This window comes from Cyprinodon variegatus, unplaced genomic scaffold (assembly GCF_000732505.1).
Source record: "Cyprinodon variegatus isolate N-32 unplaced genomic scaffold, C_variegatus-1.0 Scaffold347, whole genome shotgun sequence".
In the NCBI taxonomy this organism is placed as follows: domain Eukaryota; kingdom Metazoa; phylum Chordata; class Actinopteri; order Cyprinodontiformes; family Cyprinodontidae; genus Cyprinodon; species Cyprinodon variegatus.
Window position 1 is genome coordinate 766,981 of NW_015150800.1, and position 25,602 is coordinate 792,582.

The following is a 25,602-nucleotide window of genomic DNA, read 5'->3' on the forward strand; positions in this document are numbered from 1 at the left end:
CTCTGTGGGTCATAAATAGTTTTATCTGTATTTTCATCCTTCCCTCTGTTTATCTGCTACCATTATTGCTATTGATATATTATAAATTCCTGAGCTGATCAGACCGTATTAAAACTTGGGATTCTTGGCTCACTGATATATAACAATAACGTCTCTGTCCCCTCCACTCCGTTCCTGTAGTGTTGAGCTTGGCGTAGCTGTCTTTTTAAAGAAGGAAGATTTGTGTTGCACTGCTTAAAACAGGGTATGGATGCAATATATAGCTGCCCACCTAAACAGGCCCATACCTACAATCACAGACATCAATTAAAGGTTTTGAATAAAACCAAAGTTAAATAAACTGGGTTGGAAGCTTATATTAAATAAATAAACTAAATCAGAGGTATTGTATTGGAGGTTACAACCAAGAAAAACCCAAATACTGTAAATAGAATAGTACTGTATAAACATTAATAAAATATAGTTTAGTATATTACATTATTATAATAGTAAAATATTCTGTGATTAGAGCATCCCGGACAAAACTCTCTGCTGTGCAGAAGGAACACTCAAGGAGGTTTTTTTATGCGCACAATTAAACAGAAATTCAAGGAGTCAACTTTTCTTCTATCATGATGATGGTGATACGTGAATAGGTGATACTTCAATCTAAACATAGGTTATTTTAGGTCTGTAACAAACTAAGGAGCTCTAGTTCAAAACTGTTTAAGCAAAGTGGCATTTTGTGTATGTTGACCAAAGTGTTTGTTTAAAGTTTTTTTTAAGTTAAAACTCAGTCTCAGGCCTTTTTTAAATGTTCACCTTTCCTTGATTCCACACAGAGAGGGGAGAAAACTTTAAGCCTTACTGATCCAACTTCATGGAAAAGTTTGCCATCAGAGCTTCAGCTTTCTCTGGGTTCTTTGTATCTTTTAAAGCCATAGTAGCTCCTATCATATCGAAGTTGAATAAATGCAATCACTTATTGTAGTGTCAATACCTTCATTTTGTATCTGTCTTTTTGATAGATATATGTGTGTTGTACTGATTGCCTATTTCCAGACAATGCTGGATGAATAAAGGTAATAATTATTATGATAGATACTTTTTTTTATGATTACAAAGTACACATTAATATATGTAGATGGCTCATCTCCTGTTTGCAGGACAGATGAGGTGCCTCCAGAATTTAGCCTTAAACTGCCACAATAAGGCTACTGCCCGCCATTATAACACTTTTATGTGGCAGGCCAGGATTGACTATGGGTTAAAGAACAGCAGCTGATTTAATTTATGCTTTTTCAAAGGTTTCAAAATTGCTTTGGGGGATTTCTGAGTGACCAGTTATTGAGTAAATGTAATGCTGTATTTTTTAAAGCAGCGCACAAACAAAATAGATAACTAGAAAGGGATGTGTTGCTAGTTGTCTATTTGATTTTTGTGACATAAGAGTAGCCTGTTTTGACTCTAGCTATATAAAGCAGGGGATGAAATAATAGAATAATGTATAAAGGGTTCTCAGCTTTATTGAGACCCAGAAAGTCACTCTTACTCATTTGTAGGCACAAAACAAATTTATTTCATTTGCATTTTTTTCTGCCAAATCCCAAGAAAAGAGTGGCTACAAAGTAATTGATTATTTTGATACCTTTAACCAAGTTTTGAACACACTCTTAATCAAACCCAAATTTATGTATTAGAATATTTTCTCGTTACTCTGATGTTTTTTATTCCCTGTAATCAGAAACTCATTAGAATTTACAGAAATAAAGGCTTCGAAAAGGCTGCATGTTTCACTTCAGCCTGGTGGAGAACGTTCTCTGCAAGTGCAACATTTTGTGGCATGGTACCTGTATTGCTACTGAGGTGATGGCTTTGCAAAGGCTTGTCAAAATGAAGACAGAAGACTGCAGGAAGATGCATTGCCTCCATCTCTGGTCTCTACATATCAATATGCAAGGGGGGGGGTGCTACACATCGTGAAGGACTCCACACAGTTAGCACACAGTTCCAGTCTTTCCCCTCAGGCAGGCGGCTGAGGAGCATTCAGAGCAAGATCAACAGGCTCAGAAACAGTTTCTATCCTGCATCTGTTAGAGAACTGAACTTGAGATTCACTTAATTCACCTTCATCTAGTAACCCGATTACAAATTTCATACCACAAACAAACAAACAAATATGAAATGGTATGATAAAGAAAAATCATTGAGTCCCTTTGTAATTTGACTGTAGTAAATGCAGTTAACTTGTGTAATTTAATCTTTTCTCATGGAGAACTCAGATATTATCTGAAGTATTTGCTGTATCCTGTATTTTTCTCTAAATTGCATATAGGCTATTTAGCTTAAATCCCTAACTCTGATCGCCTTCCTGTGCTGCTAAAAAGCATCCCCACAACATGATGCTACCATTACTTCCTTACTTTCTTCTCATCTTGCAAAAATATTGTGGGTTGTGGAGCAGAATACATGACTCAAAGTCAACAGAATACAGCTCCTCAGGCATGTAACTACATTTCAAAGGAAAGGTGAGGAAAACAACACATATGCACGTTCACCCATTTTCACTTGCACTAAAGGCCACAAACACATATGTGTGGGTCAGCTAAATCAGTGCTGTGGTTTGTGTTCTCAGGGAAATCGTGGTCACCCTCCCAACCGTAGTTCTCACACATAGTAACATAAAAAAATGTTTGGCCCTGAACACAAGAATACTCCTCTCACAGATGAATTCAATGTTAGGTGAACTTAAACCAATGCAAAATTTCTTAATTGTTATTTGGTGGAGAGGTAATATGGGGTGCCGTTTGTTAAGTTAAGCTGTCAGTAATTAGGAGCAATATTTATGGTTGTTTAGGGTGTTGTTAGAGAAAAGTAAGGGGGTTATTTTTATCCAAGTCATTTTTTCACTATGTCGTTCATTCATTAATATAAATCTTACTTTGTTAAATAAATATATAGTTTGCAAACAAAATATTCTGTTTGTTAAATATTTATCTCCAAACGAAATATTTAGTTTTTTTTATCTAAATATTAGGCTTCAAACTAAATAACCCCTTATTATTTTTTTCTTAAAAGGCCCTAAATAACCATAAATATTGTTCCTTATTTTTAATTGCCTAACTTTACTAATGACATTGCATAAGATAAAGCTTTTTTTCTACACTGAAAAAAAAATGCAACGTTTTTAGAAATTTACTTAATCATATTTAGTTACTTTAAAACAATTGTTTCATATTAGCAGGTTAGCAGGGGCGGAGCTAGAGGGGGGGCCAGGGGTGGCCATGGCCACTCTTAACCAATCATTGGCCATCCCTACCATTTTCCCCCCATAATACTGACAGTGCGGCAGTAATACTCTCAACTGATACTACGGTAATACTCTCAATATTCAAAACATTTTAATTTTTGATAGATTAACAATTACTTGACAACAAAAACACTGTGTTTAATTATGCACATCAATATACTTACATAAAAGATAAGTACAGAATTTACGCTCTTTTCAGAACAAGATTTTGTGTTATATGGGGTAGAGAGAAAATGCAAGTCATCTAGGAGTCTTATGTTAAATCATAGATAAATTACTATTCTAATAAAAACTTAGTAAATAAACATTTTTTGTAGATATTAGTACTTGTAAATATCAATTTTATGCAGAACGATCATTAATAAAAGTAGGTAAGTAATGACAATGGAAAGATGTTCGGCCCAGAACTCTAACCTGAAAGAATTTTATTCACTATACCTTTTATCTGGATGGATGTTTAAATATATGCGTCTATTTGTTAGCAAAGGCTGTAGGAAAGTATAGTTTGTCTTTATTTGGAAAATATGGATGTTGTGGTCGTTCTTTTTCCTGTTGAATCTGAATAGATTGACCCTAAGTTTCTGGTGGCTATCCACTTTCGACTACTCAAAGTACATCAACATATTCTCATTATCAGATACACTGAGTACATTTGTTATTGCCTGGCCACCCATATAAAAATTTTCAGGCTATGCCTCTGCAGGGTAGGACATAAAACAACTGTGTTAAAGTAACTAAATATGATTAAGTAAATGCCTAAAATGGCTGCATTATTTTTTTCAGTGTATGAATTTCATGTCTTTACCTTTTTTATTTTTTTAAATGTAAAGTATTTGACACAACAATGCACGCAGAATCACAAACACTGGAAAAAAGTAGTTTTTTCTTAAAATAAGTGTATTTGTTCTTGGATTGAGGAGGTAAAAGGGAAATTTTGCCAATGGAACAAGACAACTTCCACTTGAAATAAGAAAACATAATTGCATTGTCTTATTTCTAGTGCATATTATCTATTTATCTTATTTTAAGAGTAAACATACTCGGTGGCCGTTCTAGACAAAAATTTACCAGGGGGCCAGGAGGGGCCCGTGTGTGTCCATGGGGCCCAGAAAAGCATGAAATAAAAAACAGGTTCTACAGGGTTTATACAGGAATGAATAACTCTTATTTAATGCTTTTTAATACCGTTTTAATGCTCTCAGAAATAATCTTAATAGCATCAACAAGTACCCATGACTGTCATATATATATATATATATATATATATATATATATATATATATATATATATATATATATATATATATATATAATTATGCATTAAAAGGGCATTAAAAAGCGTTAAATAAGAGTTACTCATTATATATATAACCACGGCAAAAGTTTCCCCATTCTCCAGCCTCTTCTCCTCCTATGGCTTCTTTTCCGAAGCTTCCCGGAAGCAGTTCCGCGCAAACACACGGAACCAGTTATATCTGATATAATATCTGACGGGATTGTTTTTATAAACATTTTTTTTTTAAATAAAGCATTTTAAATGCCAAGATAATCACATTTAATGAATTTTAATGCTAAAAAAGGCGTTAGTTCAAAAAATAATAATTTAAATACTTTTATTGTTTTTTAATGACCCGCGGAAACCCTGCAAGAGATTCAAATATATTAAGCTGCATGAAGTGAAATATATATTCATTCAGGTTTATTTAAAATTCTATGGATTATTATAAGGTCAATTTGCATTCATAATTACAGTCTTCTAAAAAATCTGAATTAGAACTCAAGAAAAACTGATAAATTCAGCCGTGAAAATTAGAGTATTTGTTCAGAAAAACATTTAGCAGATGAAAACTTGGATCCTATTTCAATTCCACTGAAGCTATCACCTTATGTTTTTTAAATAATTAGTAAAACATAATTTGTAAAGAAAAAAAATTAATATAGATCCAAAGGACCTATTAGTAACCATGTCTGTTCCAGGGCATATTATCTTTAGAATTTTATGTCTTCAGTATAGGGGCCCGGACGTGATCTGCAGGGGCACTGGCCCCCGTTGGCCCCTGTCTAGAACCGCCCATTAACATACTTATTCAATTGGCAAACTAATTCACCTACTCAAATTAAGGGTAAATACCTTAATTTAGGAACTTTCTTGATCATTTTTTCCAGTGAACGCATCACCTGTTAACGCCTTAGGGCGCATCAGGATGAGACATGCCATGTGGGTGTGTGAAGGAGTGAGTCGGTGTGCATTAATGTGAGGAGGGCAGAGAGGCGTGGTCCGCTCCCTTCTGCGTTGCTAAGCGCACATTTGTATATAAGCGCAAAAAATGAGCGGCGATTCTAGCCAGCCTGCGGCGCACTGAGACAGCCGAGGAATTCAGCAGGTACCCACTGACATTCAGCAGCTCCCAGTCCTGAAGCCTGGATGTGAAGCTGGAAGGAGACCCAAACTGACTGAGCTCATCATGTCTGATGGATGGATTTAAACCCTCTCTACCTTCACCAGCTTTCAATCTACTCTGGTTGGTTCTACTTCTGGAATTTTAAATCTGGGAGAAATTTAAAGCGCTTTAAGACAAAGACAAACTTTTTCCTGTTTGTAAGTAAGGCATTTTTTTTTATTATCTTGATTTAAATTTTGTTTGATTGGTAAAAAACAAGATTTATACAATATTTCTTCATCTCTTTTTTTCATAAAGTAAGCAAGTGCAGTAAAGCATTGCTTTATAACATGCTGTGTGAAAGCTCTATTTACACTGGTCCTACTGTGTGCACTGATGCAGTGACCTGCAGATGCACTCAGAAGGCTGGAAGCTGTATAAGACTGCCTGTTTGAAGTTTTCTCCCTCATAATGAGGGGATTATTAAACATGCATAGAGAACAAATTCATCATGACACATCTTTTAATTAAACTTCAGGCATGAATTGAGTTTATCAGTAATATTATAAAAGTTAAAAACCCCTTGAATGGAGAATTAACTTATGGATATATGCAAGCTTTGATCTCAACTGAAAAGAAAAAGTTATGGAGCTAAATTAAAACCAGGGTGATTTATTTATACATACACTTCTTTTTTTTTCTACAGTCAAACAAACATCCCATATACTGCCATACTCCCTTCACCATGAGGAGTTCTCTTTCCTTGTCTTACTGGGTTAGAGCAGCAGGCTTGATCTGCCTGACCCAGAGCATTGTGGCCATGGTCCTCACAAACTCCACCCAGCTAGACTCAATCCTGGACAGGTTTAAGGAAAAGGACAGCGAGTGGTGGAGGGCAAGGTCGAGGGGTAAGAGAGCCATCAGTGAGGAAGACAAGCACCTGATCCTCGACTTGCACAACAAGCTGCGAGGCCAGGTCTACCCTCCTGCCTCCAACATGGAGTACATGGTAAGCTTAAAGCAAACAGCTATCTTTCTGGCAAAGAAGGCACAGCGTATTTAAACATGCATGTTCTATCTGCTGCTTCCTAACAAATGTTTTAGAAATGCTTTTACATATATTCAAGCAAAGGGGAGTTTGTTTCTTAGTTTCCTAGTATGTCCTCAGAAGCATCTCTTGCTTCTTCTGAGAAAAGGGAAGAGGAAGACTGAATTAAGTTCAATGTGCATCACTGTACTGCAGCCTTTCCTGGAACCTGATATGATTTCCCACATTTTAATTTATCCTGCTGATGTACGTAACCAAAAATATGGCAGCAGGTGATAAAGTGCCTGCAATTGTTATATCATAACAGGTCTATGTATTAGTTTAGCACAGACAATAACTGTACATTGTTTAGTAGGACTTAATGAATCACTTGATTACAAGTCTTAGACAGACAGACACACAGACAGACAGACAGAGTTAGTTCACCCAGACTACAGTACTTTCCTCAGCCTATAGAAGAAGGGGATGCTAAAAATGAGCTCTAAAAGCCTAAACCACTCTTTGGCTTGCCGTAACTTATGCCTCTTGCTTGGACGCCCTCACTGACCCTGGCCCCAGTCCAGCTTTCAACCCCCGCAGTGTTGTCCTGTCCTCTACCTCAACCACCCTGCCCATCGGCCTCCGCTTCCTGCCCTGAGTACCCTCACTCCATCATTCAATGTTGACTCTTTTAACGCTGGCTTGTTCACTACTCTTTCTCACTCACTGTCCTGCAAACTTTTCTTTACCTTTTTTTTTAACTTTAACTCTAAAGCCCTTGGCCCCTCTCTCCCTACACATCACAGCTTACTCAAACCAAGGCCAGCATTGTGCTGTATTATGGGTGCAACGTTGGTGAACTTATTCCATTTAAATTAAGCCTCAATGTTTGAAGCCTAAGGTGCAGATGTAAGTCTGTAGACTAATCCAGTGTTTTTCAGTGAGGGCGGCTAATGGTGATAACAATGTGGTAAGACAGAGGCCAGATGAGAGCCAAGAAAATGGTTTTCAGATTGCTGGGTTTGCCTAATTGCCTCTTTTACGCAGAAGCTGCTTAGTAAGTGTGTTTGATATGCAATGATCTGAAACATGACAGTTGTACTCAGCAGGTTTTCTTTAAAATTATATTAAAAAAAAAATGTGGATCACAAAATTTTAACATATGACCAATGATAAGATAAATATGTAAGTAAACCATGAGTTATGATATTTATCTAGTTTTTAATCCTATCTTTCAAATTGAGACTTGTATCAGGTGGCCTCCCTGAAGGATTGACTCAGTTATGTATTTTGGAAAGCAGATTTCTGTGGAATCAAAATAGGAATTGGTTATTTTTTCACCTAAAGTATTTGAGCTGTCCATTCCTTCATAAACTGGATGATTGAGTCGCAGGACAAACAAACATGTGCTTTTTTGCAATTACTTACCAGATGTCATCAGAAATTGAAGATCTGTCACAGTTACAGCTTCATTCTTAACTCTGTTATTTTGTAAGCTGCGATGGTTAGGGTAAGATGACATTCATTTGTCTTAAAATGAACAAGGTTTAATTAGGCTGCTAGAAAGCCAGCAATGTCTAAATGAATCAATCTAGAGCACTTTGCTGCAGTCAGAGGTTGTGTCATATATGCAGTCCAAACGGGATAGGGACATTTGTGATGTAATGTGCATCAGATTTATAGAAACCAGGAGAAAGTTTGGAAAATGTATTTTGATTGTCATTAAATGGGTGTGGTATAGTTTCTATGCCATTTGCTATTTTATATACACAATCGATAAATAGTATTCTGGGCAACAGTGTTGTTGGGTGCAGTTTTCCCTGCCACCAAAGGGCTGTCGGTTCACTTTGGCTTTCAGTGTAGTAGGAGCAGTTTATAGAGCTGCTTTTGAACAACACACTCAGGGGTCATTTGCATGAACAACATTTGAGTATAGATTAAAATCTGCATTGTCTTACAGTTAAATAAAAAAAATGAACAAATGAAATAAATAACAATTTAACTTCCAGTTAGGACTTTGATATTGACTGAATATACAACATGGTGCCCTGTGACTGCATTTGGGTCCCTCTGATGAGTTTAGAAAATGAAAGAGTGAGACATACTTAATGTAAAGTATTAGTATACACAGGGCTTTGCTAAATTATAAATTGTTTTTAATTTTTTTTCTCATATACCCACAATTGTCACTGTATTTCATTGGGGATTTATGTGATATGGCAGAAAGAACATGGATTACTGTGATGCCTATAAACAAGGTTCAGTGCAACCATCTGAGTTCAGAAGGCACCTAGGATGTAAATAGCATTATGTAAGTAAATGTATATATAAGTACAAAATAAACCTCAGATATGTTTATCTAACTAAAACAGGGATTTGCAACCTATGGAACCACCTATATTTTGGTAATAGTATTTGAGATTCAGTGATGTTATTACTGCAACATCTGGATCACGGTTGCATTGATTGCATAGATTAGTTCAGATGTGGAATTTACATTATACATAAGAGCTTCAGCACTCAAGGAAGAACTTTTTAACATATATCAAAAATTAGGTAGAGTAATTAAAAAAGTATAGCGCTGCTTTCTGAAAGAATCAATCAATTCCCAGTAGTGACAGCATCATGCTGTGGGGATGCTTTGTACTTACAAGGATAGGAATAGCGCTTAGATTTTTAACATGGGTGGTGCAAAACCTGTTGGTTGGTGGAGGTTCTCCTTCTGTCAAGACAGCAACACCAAACAAATACCTACAACTACAATTGAAAAGATTGTAGTGCATGTGTTAGAATGGTCCAATCAAGGTTCAGACCCATATTTACAGTTATAAGTCCCACCCCCATTGATTCCATGATCTGCAGTGCATGCCCTGAAAGCACATAAAACCCATGTGGAATAACAGCAAAGAGGGTCTACAGTTTCCCCTTTATCATAGATTAATGTTTTAAAAGTTTACTTAAGTTAGAAACACAGGGTAGTGATGGGTATCTGCTTTAAGCCGGGGATACACTGTACGATATTTGCAATCGTACTCAGCTACAACTCAAAGTGTACGATGAAACTGTAGGGTTTAAAAGTTCACAGCTCAGGATGTATGTTACACTGTACAGTTTTATGCTCTTATACCATTTACCAGCTCACACTGCAGGTCCAAAAACCACACGTCCAACTCAGTGCCAAGAGATGGCGCTGGTCAGACTCGTCAATTTGAAAGAAGTAGTAGAAGAACTCCCTTGTTTGCACTGGCGCAGTGCTCGACGTTCTGGTAAATCGGCTTGTAGAAACTCGTAGCTCAGCTTCAACAGCAGGATTTGCCCACGAACACCTTACGACGGCTGACAGAATTTCAAACATGCTTGGTTTTCTCCCGACTTACGATTCCTTATCATGAGATGGTGGCGAGAGGCGGATCGCCCCATCATTACCACCTGTATACTGCACGCAGTACGCAAGATGAGGCTGAAACTTGCCCCGATCTAAAACATTCTGGCACAACTGGAAAATCAGCACAAAAGGTGCAAAAAATCTTACAGTGCATGCCAGGCTTTAGCCATGTCCTATAAAAATGTAAATTATTTTTTAAATACTCTTTTTCTCATGGTTTTGGTTCTGTTATCCTTTACTTTGCTCCATGTTTCCTAGTTTTATTGGTTTAATTCCCATTTTGTTGTAGTTTCTAGATTTTTGTTATTTCTCATGTTTTTCTGTTGTTTTCCTTTGTTGCCCTCTTGTGCGTGTTCCTTTCCCCTTGGTACCCTCGTTGTCTCCTCACACCTGCTGCTTGTCAGCTCGTTAGCCCTGCCATTGTCTCAGTCAGCTACATATACTCTCCCTCTGCAGTCACTCCTTGCTGGTTCCTTCTGTCACGTCTTGGTTTAGAGGACCCAAATGCAGAGGCAGAGAGGCTAAGGTGATTTCTTGTAGTTTAATGCAGACACTAATAACAGAAGCAAAATCCAAAAATCCAACTAAAATGTAACACAGACCAGAACCATGGAGACATCAAGGGAAAACGCGCACAAGGAGCCAGGGAGAGACGAGGTGAGAGGACAACAGTGACGACAGGACCAGCAACAACAAGGAACCAACAAGGAGTGACTGCAGAGGGAGAATATATGTAGCTGACTAAGACAATGGCAGGGCTAACGAGCTGACAAGGAGCAGGTGTGATGAGACAACGAGGGAGCCAAGGGGAAAGTAACACACACAAGAGGGCATCAGAGGAAAACAACAGAAAAACCTGAGAACTGACATTAATCTAGAAACTACAACAAAATAGTAGTTAAACCAATTAAACTAGGAAACATGGAGCAAATTAAAGGATAACAGAACCAAAACCATGACACATTTATTATGCTTTTCAAAGTCACAGCCTTTCAAAGTCAACTAGGCATATATAGAATTAAAGATTGCCTTATGCACTATGGAGATTCATTAAAAACTTTTAGTTGCTTTTTCCAGCCTGGTAGAAATATACTTTCCTTCAATGTAAAGCTGCTTCTCCTCATCTGGATGCTGCTGGTTTCATGACGCTACAGCAAAGCTGAAAAAAAATCTGCGACATGTCACTGCCTAAAATTAACTAAGAAAGACTAGTTGCTGTCCCTGTGCACATTAGGTGCTAACATAGTACCTAATCGGTGTTAAATAGCACCTAACTTTTGTTTCAGCTGTGAGCCTGAATCACTTTATATTACATCACAGCTTATTGATTACAAAACAGCTATGGGCAATTTCTAGCTGGTAGATTAATCATTGGGACCATAAACTCACAATGGCCCTTTTTATAAGCTAGAAGTGGCAGAGTAAAAGATAACATTTTTGTTGTGAGTGAGAAGGATGGATTGCTTGCAAACAAAAGATCAGAAACAAACAGATTAGAGGAATTGCTAAGAATGGATGTTTTAGAGATATACTAGAGAGACATGGTTGAGATATTTGTACATGTTCTTAAAAGAGACAGTGGTTACATTGGAAGTGAATGTTGGAGAAAGAGATTTAATGCAGGAAAATAGGGAACAACCCCAAACATATCAGGAGGATATGCAGATAGTAACAGTATAAGCTCTGTTAAACAACAGACAAGAATAGACTGGAAATCCTTAATCATGTAGTAGATGATCCAAAGTTGCAAAGTAATTTGTTAAAAAGAAGACGAATATATTTTCAAGGTTGGAATTAGCTAATATATTTTTGGTGCGATAGGTTTCAAGGTAGATGAGGAAAATTAAAAAGGCCTCTACTGTAGAAGGAAAACTAAAATACTGTGAGGAAATTGATTAGTGCTATATTCTTTATTTGGTTTCGATCAGTGTCATTTTTAATCTAGCCTATTCCAAGGTACTGTTGCTTAACAGAAACAAAAAGTGAAGGTATCAAGTTTCTCATCACATTCCTTGGGCACCAGTGTGTTGGCTTTAAGCAGAACATATGGAAAGTATTATGTGGTCCAAACTGAAGCATTATCCTATTAGTATAGACATGAGATAGCCATAATGCAAATAAATAGTATGCTAACACCACCACACACTGCATCTATTCTTTAACCTTCCCAGTAGAATCAACAGTACATTAATTTTGCCGTGGCATCTAAATTGCCCAGCCCCCTATGAACAGTTTCTGTTTTTTACTTGGCTCAGAACAAAATGTGGGTGAACTCTATCCAGAGTACTTTGGCCTTAATTCAGCTCAGTTTTGTTAGGTTCTCACATTTAAGATGGCATCAAGTAGGAAAAACAGAGACTCTCTGTGTTGCTTGTTTTCTAAGATCAGAACTTACTGGAAACAAGCTATGAAACAACCACAGCGAATAGTAGCACACAGCTGCAAGCTTAAGTGGTGGTCTCACATGTATGTGTTTCTGTGTGCAGGAAGGCAAAGAAGTGTGTTTAAAGGGGAAGGCCTAACTCATAGTCTTATGTTGCAAAAAAAAAAAGAAAAAAGAAATGGGTAAAAGTCTTAGAAAATAGCAGATTATTGTACAGTATGTAAGGTTAGGGTCAAATTGGTTCTCAATGGATCTTATAGTGGTTCAGTGTCCTTGAATCGAATGATGACATTTTTAAACATGCTCTTATGAATAGCACTTAAAGCAACAAGTAAGTTAAGTGGCCAGTTACCCACGTAAATTAACAGGGAGTTTTAGGTTCCTTGATCATTTCTGAATACAAAAGTCCTTTGGGTGACTGTGAGAAAAACCTCTTAGGAGAAAATTAATATTACTAGCGTTAAGGACAATAAACATTTAATCCATTATCCTACTTCTTCTTTCCTTGTAAAAATATGTTTTCCCCTTTAGAAATCCTTTCATCTTTGTGTTCTTGTGTGCTTTTTTTCCTCAGGTATGGGATTATGAGTTAGAGAGGAGCGCAGAGTACTGGGCGCATACCTGCCTATGGGAGCATGGGCCGAGCCACATGTTGACACAAATAGGCCAAAATCTGGGAGCTCACTGGGGAAGGTGTGTATGGACTAATACATCAACAGTTTTTTAGGTGGTGAGGTCACGATTAGCAATAATATACATTAATTCCATTGGCATGTACATGAGTGAATTCATTTTGAGCCTCAAACAGGTGTGCAGTGGTTGGGATTCTTTGGAGGCAATTCTGATGCCCTTTATCTTAGTTTAATGTTTGTGCAGACACTTCTGATGTGCTTTGCTTCTATTTTGCATATAATAAAGAGAGTGGCTTTGTCTTATTTGTTCTGATGAGAGTTAAAACTACACTTTTAGGCTTGAAACTAAACATATAGCATAATTCACGCAGTCAGTTCACCAGAATAATGATCCTACTGTTCCTTTAAAAAGTCTTTATTCCACATAGCGGCATGGGAGCTAGGTTTTTATATTTTATATAGGTATTTATAAACTTTTTCACCTACTCCTATTTTGTAAGTTATAACTTGTGAAATGGAACAGCTTTACTATCAATTTTTGAAGGCTTTATGCAGACAGCTCTGCAGAAGCAGAGATCATGGCTTGCATGCAGTGTCTTGCCTCCTTGCCAGCTCCCAACTCAGTTTCTCTTATTGTTTAATGTGATGCATAGAGAAGCAAAAGTTATAGCATTTGACCGTTTGGACACAAAAAGTACCCACTGGACCTTGCACTGCCCATTGATACACATCCACCATAGACTTAGCATATAAACTGGCTGCGTAAAGGTGTTGTATTGGGTTAAGGTCAGAATTTTGTGAAGATGGATCAAATTCATCCAGACTAAACTCATCCAACCCTGATTTGTCTTGGCAAGTTTAAACTTAAAATGTTCCTTTTAAATCATTTAAGGGACTGAACCCCACAATCTAACACCGTAATTGCCCAATCCTTAGTTTTAGTAAGTTCAGTCAGGCAAGAACTGTTCTCCTGGCATCTACCAAACCAAGACTCATCAGATGAGTTGCCTGAAAAAGGGGCAAGATTAAGCCCTTCAAAGAACACCTCTACACTTCAATAGATGCCAGTGGTTGCATTCTTTACACCAAAATCTACTAGGCTATATACGTGGAGAGCAGAAAATGGCAGCAGGAGTCAGTCAATGCAGCCCTCATTGATTGATTTAATTGCCAATGCTACGGCAACATTGGTTGAAAATTTTTCGACTTTTTCGTGTGGCTTCCAAGACTAGTGCATGTCTAAGTCTACAACCTCAAAATTTCTCATGTACAAATTTCGCTGGGTGCCTAACTGGAGGAGGATAAACTGCTAGCTCATAGTTCCATAGAGGGAGTGACAGCACCTCACAAGTGTCTCGTCCTAAGTGCTTAATTTTGTGAAATTCACGTGGCGTTGCAAACTTGAATTTTCTAGTTTGAAGATCTTTGTTAGTGTTTTTTTACCAACCAGATTTGGTAAGAGTTTTATTTATCAGTTAACTGAGTTAGTTACAAAACAAACTGAGAATGTGATGGGTCATAGCTGCTACTGCTGCTTAAAGCTCGACATGGGAGACATGCGCCACGTGGTAATTTACCCAATTAGCTCAAAGAATTGCACTGCATGTTTTGTTAACAATATCAAAACACCCTTTCCAGATGGATACTGTGTAGAAGTCAAATTGAACTACGCGTATCAATCTGGCTTATGCCAGGTTATAGAGAACACCTGACAGACTTGAAATTAAGGTGTTATGATTACAAAATGTACCTTGATTTTTTCCATGTATCTGTTTCTATTGAACATATTCACCGCAGCATGTGTCATGGCTCATATTTAGAAATGCCTTTATTATATAATTTTAGAGACAGACCCCCAACCTATCATGTCCAGGCCTGGTATGATGAGGTGAGGTATTACAGTTATCCATACTCCCAGGAGTGTAATCCACACTGTCCATTCAGATGTTCTGGCCCTGTTTGCACTCACTACACTCAGGTAAGGATTACCATGTCTTATCTTAACAAGTATTTGTTTGTAGTTTTAGTGAATGTGCAGTTATTTAATTTGACTAGGATCAAATGTGTCCAAACCCATAAAAAATGTTTTTTAAAGGCTTTATTATATGAGAAATTAAAGTTATTAAACAAAACAGACCGAGACACAATGTTCATTATTCTTTAATAATGCAACATCTTTACATTTTTACCCTTGATAAAACGGTGCTCCCCAGGCACCGCACAATAGCATCCCACTTCTCCCAGAGGGGTTGCATCAAATAGAGAGGTACATTTCTCAAATGTGAGATCATTAAAGTTCAATTATTAAAATTCGATGCTGTACCTTTAAGTAATATTAGACAAATTAGGTGGCTGCCTCTGTATGCTTGGTAGGAATAGTCTAGAAATTTTAAGGTGTGAGTTTGATTTTAATTTCAACCACTACAAGTCCAATAGGTCTGTCAATGTGTGTATTAGTAACCTCTTTTACAAGATGATTGGATAAATGAGAGTTGTGTAAAACTGATTTCAGTTGCAGATGTGACTATGAAGTGTTTATGTTTATCCGTCCACAATTAGTTTGCAATGTTCAAGCATCTTCTTTTTCAGTTGGTGTGGGCTACCAGCAACCGCATCGGTTGTGCCATCAATGTATGTTACAACATGAATGTCTGGGGAATGATCTGGGCCAAAGCAGTTTATCTGGTCTGCAACTACTCTCCACCGTAAGTGATATTACCAAAAATAGTTTAAATTATTGTTTCTGTTCATAGTCAAGACAAAGTATTACAATGTTGTTTTCTCAGGGGGAACTGGTGGGGTCATGCTCCATACAAATACGGCACACCTTGTTCTGCATGTCCAGCCAGCTACGGCGGTGGCTGCAGAAACAACTTATGTTACAAAGGTAGTACTCTTGTTTTGTAGATCAGCTCTTAAGAGAAAACTTACATTCTGACCCTAAAGGCAATTTAACTTTCTGATACAGTGTTTGCAGCAGTTGTGATCTTCAAATAATTTTATATATACAGGTTTAAAATCATAGTCTTTTTATTTCCTTCATATGATTTTTCAATAAAACTTCAATAGATATGAAAAATGTTTTAAGATGTGGCTTAACATTTGAAAAATGCAATTATATATATTTTTTTCTAGAGGATGGTGTTGATAGGCAGCCAGCTCCTGAAACTGAGGAGAACAACTACATTGAACCAGAACCAGTAAGGGACAGAGAGTCCCAACCAAGGGCCCAGACACCGAACCCATCATCTATTGAGCAAACTGAGAGAAACCAAGTTGTCAGTACAGAGCAGATGTGTAAGCATGTTCTTCTTTAATTCTTTACCGAAACATTTGTATATATATTCAAATTATTTTTACTTCAAAGAAATTGTTTGTTGTAACACAAGCTCAACAGGTGGAATGTGAGACCAAGCTGAGAGATCAATGCAAAGGAACAACCTGTAACAGGTAAATGTCAACTTAAAGAGTGTTCCCTGGAACATGTTTTAGTACACAGATCTAAACATTTTACCATGTTTGTATATAGTGCTTGCATATCATCTGTACCGAGGTGGGTTGACCCAAGTATGGTCTCTGTCCATAGATATGAATGCCCCCCTGGTTGTCTTGAGCGGCCTGGAAAAGTAGTTGGGACTGCCTACTATGATATGGTAAATACTTACTTAAGGATATAGTTCAAGATTTTTGAAGTAAGGCTGTCTTAAAGGATGTAACCAATTGACCTAACATGCTGTAGGTAACTTTCTTTGCGTCTTCATTAAGTCTAAAACCAGATTAGTTTCCCGTTGTTAAAGTTAGCACTAAAGCTGACTTTGACTATTCTCCAGTAGTCAGTGTCATAGCACTTATGCAGCAATGGTTATTTACACTGAAAATGGAAGCAACAGGCGACACAGTACCGACATTTTTTCTTGTGTGAAATGTACTAAAAACAGGATCTGAAAAAGCTTTTCCATTCAGAGTACCGTAAATGTCATAAGAAAGGCATACACTGTATGATATTTTCCATTATTGTACGCAGCTACAGCTCAACCTGTGCAATGAAACCATAGGGTTTAAAAGCTCACAGTTTGCTCTGTATTGTCTTACACTGTGCGGCTCTGATGCACACAATGTAACTGCTCACACTGTACCTCTGCAAACTACACACCAGACTGAGCCCGTTAAAGAGATGGGGCTGGTTGGACTCATTTAGTAAGTGAAGTCAGAGAAGTTCTTACATAAACTAATATTGTACTTATAAGTTTAGTGATGTTAAGATGCATAAATTGCACTGTGGTCTCGTTAGCTTTAGCATCTGGGACCCAGTAATTTGGTCACAGACTGTGCAAAGCAAAGATGCCTTGAGAGTTACCTAACGCTGTTGAGATATCAGCTGCTCATACTCCAAGAAACACTACGAAAATCCTGAATTTTCACTTTGAGACCCCCACCACTATCCTTACTGTATTTTATACTAAATTGTATTTAAACTCACATTTTCTCTTGTCTCTCAGCAATCCAGTGTATGTGGAGCTGGGCTACACGCTGGGGTCATAAACAATGATGGAGGATGGCTGGATGTGACCCGACTAGGCAGAAAACAATTATTTACCAAATCATATAAGTATGGAATCCAATCCCTTGGGTGAGAACTTTGAATGATTGCCTATGTGGACGTTTATGAAGCGTTCTAGTCTTTATTATGTTCGGGCAACATTTTTTGCCCTAGTCAATCCACTAGGACAATAACATTTTATTATCTATACAGGAAGAATAGAAGTGCAAATTCTTTCAAAGTGGAGTCTGTGCCCGGTGAGAATTATAAAACAAGGTTTTTTACTGTTTTTCTGCATGACGACATCCTGTCTGATCATTTTGAGGTGTGCTAATCATTTTGAGGTTTGCTGATCATTTTGGGGTGTGCTGTATCTAATTTGTTTTCCAGTAAAGGCAGTAAGATGTGATACAACAGTGGCCTTTTTCTGTCCTTTCAAGAAACCCATTCGACACTGTCCAAGGTAACAATATGCCTTTCTGTATGAGTACCTACTGCTACTACCATAGAATTACAGTAAATACTGTAAAGCTCTTCTCATTTTTTTTTTATTTTTTTTTTTAATATTAAGAACATTTTATATTTTACTATTTAATACTGAGAGCAATCTTTTGAGGATGTTCTGGAAAAAGGTAGAGGGCTCCCATTTTAAAAGAAATGGCTTTTAATGCCTGTTAAGGGTCTAATATTGTAATCTGAATACACTAGAATTCGCTCAAAGTTCAGACCATATGAATGAAATAAATTCCATGAACTTATTTAAATTTTTTCATAAAAAGAGACACAGTTTCAAACATAAACACTGAGATTATGGTTTCTTCTATTGAACAGGAAAACTTAGAGGAATACTCAAAGTAAAGAGCATTAAAAGGTCTGCAGGAGAGGATTAGTTAATCTCTCCTACAGAAGCTGTCATTATTTCTTAGGCATTTTGACATAAAAGTGACGCAATATTCAGTGCACAATCAGTGGTACATTTGTAGAAGGGATTTAGCAAGACAGTCGGGAAATACAAAAAAAAAAAAAAAAAAAGAGTAAAAAGAATTTTTTTCTAACCCTGATCAAATTTTTTATTCATTCATAGCATTACAAAAACACAGGAAAATGTACCATCACTTTACATTTTTGCAGGTTATATTGCCCAAGGAACTGTTTGGATGACAGTCGGGCCCGAGTCATTGGAACAAAGTACTACTCAGATGTAAGTGTTACCATTATTAACTCTTGCTTAGTAATGTTTTGATCTTGTTACCAGAAGTACATCTGATGATTTTGAGAGTTAAATTATTTATATATATATATATATATATATATATATATATATATATATATATATATATATATATATATATATATAGATATATATTTTTTCTGTACTTTAGCCTCTTAAAATTCTGAAATGTTGAATGAATGACCAGTTTTCATTTCATAAAATGTTTTAAAAGAAATCCAGCATCTGCAGAGCAGCCATTCACGCAGGAGTTATCCAGAGTGAGTCAGGAGGCTACCTTGATGTTATGCCAGTGGAAAAACGGCGGCATTACACTGGGAGTCACCAGAATCGTATCACGTCAGAGAGGTAGATTATTTTATGCTCTGATGGTGAACTTTAATAAATTGTGTCATAATGAAAAGCCATAAGCAGTCTAAAGGTACGTTTACACCGAATGCGAATTTTGCAGCTGGAGCAAAGGATTTTCATGTTATCTCTATGTAGAGTGCAGCTCTGGGATGAGGCAAAGGTAGCATCGCAAAATCCAATCAGGGAGTAGATGTGGCTATAGCAGGGGTTTCAAACTGGTTCTAGAAAGGGCCATGTGGCTACAGGTTTTCTTTCCAACTAAGCAATAGCACACCAGACTCCATTCATCTCATCATTTCATCTTGTTAAGACTGGACTCACGTGACAGAATGACTGGAGTCTGGTGTGCTATTGCTTGTTTGGAAAGAATTCCTGCAGCAACATGGCACTGTCTGGAACCAGTTGGACACCCCTAACCTACAGTGAAGGAGGCAGTGGAGGCTAGATATTTTTTTTAATCAAAATTGAAGAAAGAGACAAAAATGTTGACAAAGGGGGAAGTGGGGAAAGTACTTAAGAGGTTTGTGGGTGGCTTTTAAAAAAGCCATTTTATGTTAGTTGTAAATGGACTGTTTTGTCATTTTACCTCCAGCGCAGACACTGGGGAACTGTCTCCTTTTCTCCACCACTCTGGAGCTCTGTCTGCCTGGCAGGCTACTCTAGTTCGGGCTATCCTTTATCCTCTCCCTGCTATATCTCCCATGTATGCCTCTCCGATGTAAAGCTGTCCTCCTCCCCGGACACATGCGGCCTCTCCCCTGCCTTCAACGATGCTCTCTGTTTGGCGGACTTATCCAAACTACAACCGCCATCTTTGACCCACCACAGTTATCCTCTATAGCTAGTCCCTGCAGGCCCTAGCTTCTCCTCACTTTGTATCTGTTTCCACTGTGGCCTTTTCCAATCTACCCCCATGGCTTCTTAGCTCCAGAGGGAGGCATGGCTAGCCACCATATTCCAGTCCCCTCTCTGCTTATGATTTAATACTGTTTTCCTGCTGCTCCTGTCTTAACGCCAGAATGCTGTCTAACCTTACCTCTGTGCAGGTTATTCGTCCAGTGCGGGAAAGCAGGGACCAGAACTGGGTCACTGATAAATGAAAGTAACACTGAAAGTGACTATCATCCAGACATATCCTCAGCAGGAAGTCGTGGTATCCACTATACTGGTTCTGTCTCTGGGAATCTAGTGAACCCAGAAAGGCCAACATGGTTCACTGGTCTTGCGTTCGGTGTGAATGCACCTTTAGGACATTGACAAGAAAGTCAAAGCTTTACATGTGTTTTTTGAACAGACAACACTTTTAAACCTGCTGCCAGATTATTAACAGAGCAGACTTAGAGCAGATATTGTAATAATTTAATGACCATAAATAAGACCCGATTACAGTCCCATGTTTTAGTTACTAATTGTAAATTTACTTTTAGATTTTTTTCAAGCTGTCTATGCTGTACAACTTGTTACAAATTACTTCCCTAAACACATTTTTATCAATCTTCTTTCAGCCAACTGAACCCCACAGGAGGAAAAGCCTTCAGAGTTTTTGCCGTCATCTGAGAAAAGACCCTTACATGACAAAGAACTGAACATTAAACCTAACAAGCCCACCCACCATGACATTAAAGCCTATAATTTTGCCATGAAGTAATCAATTATTTTTCTTTTACTCAAACGCTAACAGCTTTACTTGTTTTTAAGGTTTTATTTGGTTTTTAGGTCATGAGTGAACTACTATCCAGTCAGTCTGTGGCAAAGGATATTCAAGAATTATAGTTCTTTAAAGGCATTGGCCTGAAGATTTAGAGTTAACCACAGAATACACATGAGCCTGCAATGCATTTTTTGGCAGCCATGAAATGACATCATGCGTTGTAACACTTAAGAAGTATTACGTAGCCAGATATCTCCATCTCTCCAACCTGTAATTTCAGAGCTGAAGGTTAAAGTCTGATCATCGCTTTTTGGACAGGACATTTCAGGCATCTTTAAGTAATTTTCTATAAAGAGATACAACAGCTAAATGAGGAAAATTATTGAACTTGTGTTGAAATTATATATGGTTACAATATCAGTTTATAATATAAGATAATATCAGACAATTTGTGTCGATATGTGTATTCCATTAGTAAAAGACTGTTCTAGGGTGTTAAACACAATCCATGTAATTCTGGTCAGCATAGGCATGAATTTAACAATTTTTGATTTCAGTGGTTTATTTAAAACATTATTGTTCCATGTTGGTATGTACACAATGTAAAAAAAAAAAAATCAGCATTTGAACAACATGAATATAAAACACACATTGTCAGAATTTTTCATACAGGCTATAATGTAAAAAGCGTCCCAATTAATATTTGGTAACAACATCCTTAGCAAGATACACATCTCATGCCATCCACAAGCTCGTGCCATATTTATGGCTGGATATTTTACCACTTTTTTTGGATGGTTTAATTTGGCTGATTTTGTAGCATGGATTCAATAAACTCTTACCTATATCCTTTCAGAATCAGATTTATAATCTATTCAGAAACATGCTCCTGATGGAACACTTGGTTGTCTCCCAAGTCTCAAACTCACCCCAACTGTAAACACCAGTTAGACAAGACAATTTTGAGGGCGTATAGTAACAACCTGAGAATCACGAGCTCAAATTTATCATGGACTGGGAATCCCTGAAATACCAGTGTTAAGTTTATACCAGTTCCGGTACCATTTTTTCTCTCACGATACGATTTGTGCTGTGAGTATTGGCCGATACCAACTACCCAGAACTCAGGATTTAGCAAGCCCATGTGCATGTTTAAAGGTTTATTGTCACAGTTTGCAATGAATGTTCTGAAATCTTGGCAGGGAGAATGGTTGTAACTTTGAACAAACAGTTGACCACTGGATCAGTTATTTGAGGCAGGACAGATTGATGGCAGGCATAAGGAGGTAGATGAAGACAAGACCTGCTGGTCACAGACTGAATTGGATGATTGCAGACCTGAAGATGCAGACAATGACTTAAAGTGAAAGCAGAGTAGGTTGACTGGATGATGGCTGACTGTCTGGAAGTAGGCTTTGAGCTGACTTAATGCTTTTAGATCAAACTGGTGACAGGAAGAAACAATCCAGAACATGATCAGAGTCATGTTCTCAATTGTTCAGGAACACAGGAAGCAAGGCAGTGGCATAGTGGCAATGATGAGACATTCTGGCAGGGAGTAACTGAGAGAGGTTTAAATAGAGTGTATAAATAGGCAGAGTAACAGCTGGGATGAACAAAGGTAACTAAGGTGTAGCAAAGCAGTGAGAGGCAAGTAGTTAAACATCAACATGCCCTAAAGAATAACCAAGCAAGAAAAAAGACCTACTCCAAGATTGACACCTTCAAGCTAATAAAAAAATATTAGCTTCACACATGGACAAGCTAAATGCCTTCTACATTAAGCTTTAAGGTCAGATTAGTCAAATAGGAGACATTTAAAGGTGAGATTAGTGCACAAAACATGAAAGCGGTAACTTTATACTTCTGTCTGCTTTCTTGTTAAGGTGCATTGTGCTTTTCAACTTCAATTAAAATTATTAGCAAAATTGATGAAACCTCCAACCAGACTTATGCCACACATTTGTTACTAGGAAGAAGAAGCATGTGGAATGTTGCCATGGAACATTTATCTATAGGTTAAGGGTTGTATACACATATTTTAGCTAAATCTGAGAAGAATATATAATACACCACAAGAAGCCCTAAAATAAAATGAAATCAATGCTAATGATGGGTATACAAAAACTTTTGACTGGCACAGTATTTTAATAAATATATGTGTATTATAACTTTTAATTAATCTATTTGTTTTTATATTTAATGAGGATGATAGATTTGGAATTATGAACCATAGTTACACAGTGAACACCTGGTTAAAGAGGTAGGCTGTTGTGTAGAAGCTTGGGTTTAAATGCATAATGTATATTTTTGTACATAATATTGTTGTACATAATGATTGAAACAGGGTTGTAATTGTTGTGTATTTTCTGTTTACATTTTTTTAAGAGGCTGTAAAAAAGTACTAAATGATATAAAAGACATATCAATTGTTGCAAGCAGTTATATATTTGATACTTACGTTTTTCTTTTTATTAAGGACTAAATCTAGCCTTCTCTTTTTTGTATGAAAACTGTAACATGTTTTATATTGTTTGCTGTATCTTTCAGCCTCTTTTTAACCTGGCTGGCCAGGAACTCATAAATAAAATGTCAATGCTACATCCAGCAATGGCATAATTAGTTTTAGATATGTGACTTTAGCACTTTGTAAAATGGTTCAAATTTGTTAACCAGTCTATGTACTTTTCTCATACAAATTATTTAACTTTCCTGGTAAAAAAGATTACTCTATCATATTAATAAAACAGAATTTGATTTTTTTTTATTTAATCCAGTGATTTATTTTAAGTAAGAGATAAGGAAAGAATCAAGATCATGAACAAATACCCATAATAAACTAATAAAAAGAAATTGTTACAAAATCTTTTAAACTGATGTACAAATAGACATATTTTATTCACATTTACCAAAAATCAATATGAGTCATACTTTAACAGTGATATGGACTGGATTTTATTTAGTGGAATGCAAAAGGGGGTATATACAAATGCATGCCAAACTTTTCAGATTTGTATTTGTAAAAAAAATATGAAATGTATATGTTCCTTTCACTTTACATGAGTGTCCTATTGTATGTTGATCTGTCCCATAAAACCTAATGAAATTCATTAAATCTTTATTAAATGTAATGTGGTATAATATTGAGAAGTTGGAGGTTATAGAAGCTGTTACAAAATGCTCTAACTGGCTGTTGCTACATTTATTAAATGCCACATGAAAGGCTCATACTAGGCTTCTTTTTTCACACTTTTTTACTACGCATAATTTTTTTGTACACATGTACATGTGGACAACAGCTTTTCCAGTATAGCCACAGTCAAACAAGGTTTGCCTGAGAGTTGGAGTTTTAAGAAGTCTTTAATTCAGTTGCAAATCAGATTGTGGAGATCTGTTAGTATTTCTAGGAACTGAGGGGAACACAGAGAAAAAAGAAAAAGAAAAAAAAAACTGCCTCTCCCAGGGCCAGGGAGGAGATTATATCTTTTAGCCACTTATATGTTTCAATGGGAGTAAAACAAAGTTATGTTATAATGACCAACATCACAAGTCAAAGCATATATAAACTGTTGGATTCAGATTTCAAAATATTTAGAGCTGTGAAAACAATGCATAATGTCATATTTCAGAGGTCCATTAGGAAGAAAAACATAATACTGTAAAAAAGGTTTCATCTTTCACTTTGCTTCCTGTACCACTCCTTAGCACCTCTGCTTTTAGAGCGGATGATGTTTGATCTCAGCCTTGTGAGTCAAAGGATATGAAAGCATTCATGCCCCCTTACTGTGGCAGTAGCAAAACACACAAAAAGCAACTTTGTGTTTTGTTGATCTTATCCTTTAAAGTGTCTTATCTTCCCAGGATGCATTTCCTCTCCTTCCTCTGAGCTGGCACAGATGTGTTGAGGCTTTGGCTGAAAATTTTTGCTTTGGTCAACTTTTATTACCAATGGGGAGCTGCACACATGCGAGATAAAATGAATAGATGTGTACACCAATGCATAAAAAGTTATGTGGCAAAACTTTAAAATGAACCATGTGGGTAGCATATAATGTAGTGTGTGTGGGGGGGGTGCATTCACCAAGACAAGTACAGCTGGTGCAGCAGAAACAGGAGCTTGCCTAAAGTGGAAACGGCCTCCCAGTTGAAAGCATATCACAAAAAGAAATCTAAAGTGAAATGTGCTGACTGGGTTTAGGCCAGGTTTCCTGGAGAAAGAAAGCAAGTATCGCAGCCATGCTAAAATTCACAACCCCCTGTTGGAGAGGCAGCTACAGGCATAGGGAACGACATGAACTGTTGTGGTCAGCTGCCCCGGTCATCAGTTGAAAGCTTATTCAGGGTTGTTTCTCCATTCATTAGAAAGACACCAAATGGTCTTCAAAAAGAGTTGTTTGTTAACTTTGGTCAATGTTATACACAATCCTTTTAACGATATTATTTTCCCCTTTTAGATCATTTTTTTCTTAAATTCAATAAAACACAAAAATAACTCTGTAATACTCTGCCTCTTATTAGACTGACATGGTAAGTTCACTCCATCTTCGGTTAGAGCATCTTCAGAAAAGTGACAGGGGCCTGCTTAACAAAGCAGGTTTAACAAACAGACTCATATCCTCAACTCTGAATTAATCCAGCCTAAAGTTGGAAACCCATGAGTTTTTAGTTTCACTACAGCTGCTGTGAGTTAGTTTAATCAACTCTGAGTAGGTTGACGAGTCACCATGACGAC

At 37.1% G+C, this 25,602-nt stretch overlaps 1 protein-coding gene across 1 annotated transcript; it reads left to right on the top strand.

Moving 5' to 3' along the window:
• The first annotated feature begins 6,381 nt into the window (after positions 1–6,381).
• Positions 6,382–24,091, top strand: LOC107091689 (cysteine-rich secretory protein LCCL domain-containing 1-like). Its single transcript, XM_015385768.1, has 15 exons — positions 6,382–6,679; positions 13,040–13,158; positions 14,943–15,075; positions 15,687–15,802; positions 15,884–15,984; positions 16,233–16,394; positions 16,487–16,547; positions 16,684–16,750; positions 17,597–17,727; positions 17,851–17,894; positions 18,028–18,100; positions 18,769–18,838; positions 19,083–19,216; positions 20,725–20,892; positions 20,936–24,091. The coding sequence occupies exons 1-14, from the start codon at positions 6,416–6,418 to the stop codon at positions 20,774–20,776; spliced, it is 1,527 nt and encodes a 508-aa protein (XP_015241254.1). The 5' UTR covers positions 6,382–6,415; the 3' UTR covers positions 20,777–20,892; positions 20,936–24,091.
• Positions 24,092–25,602: the final 1,511 nt, after the last annotated feature.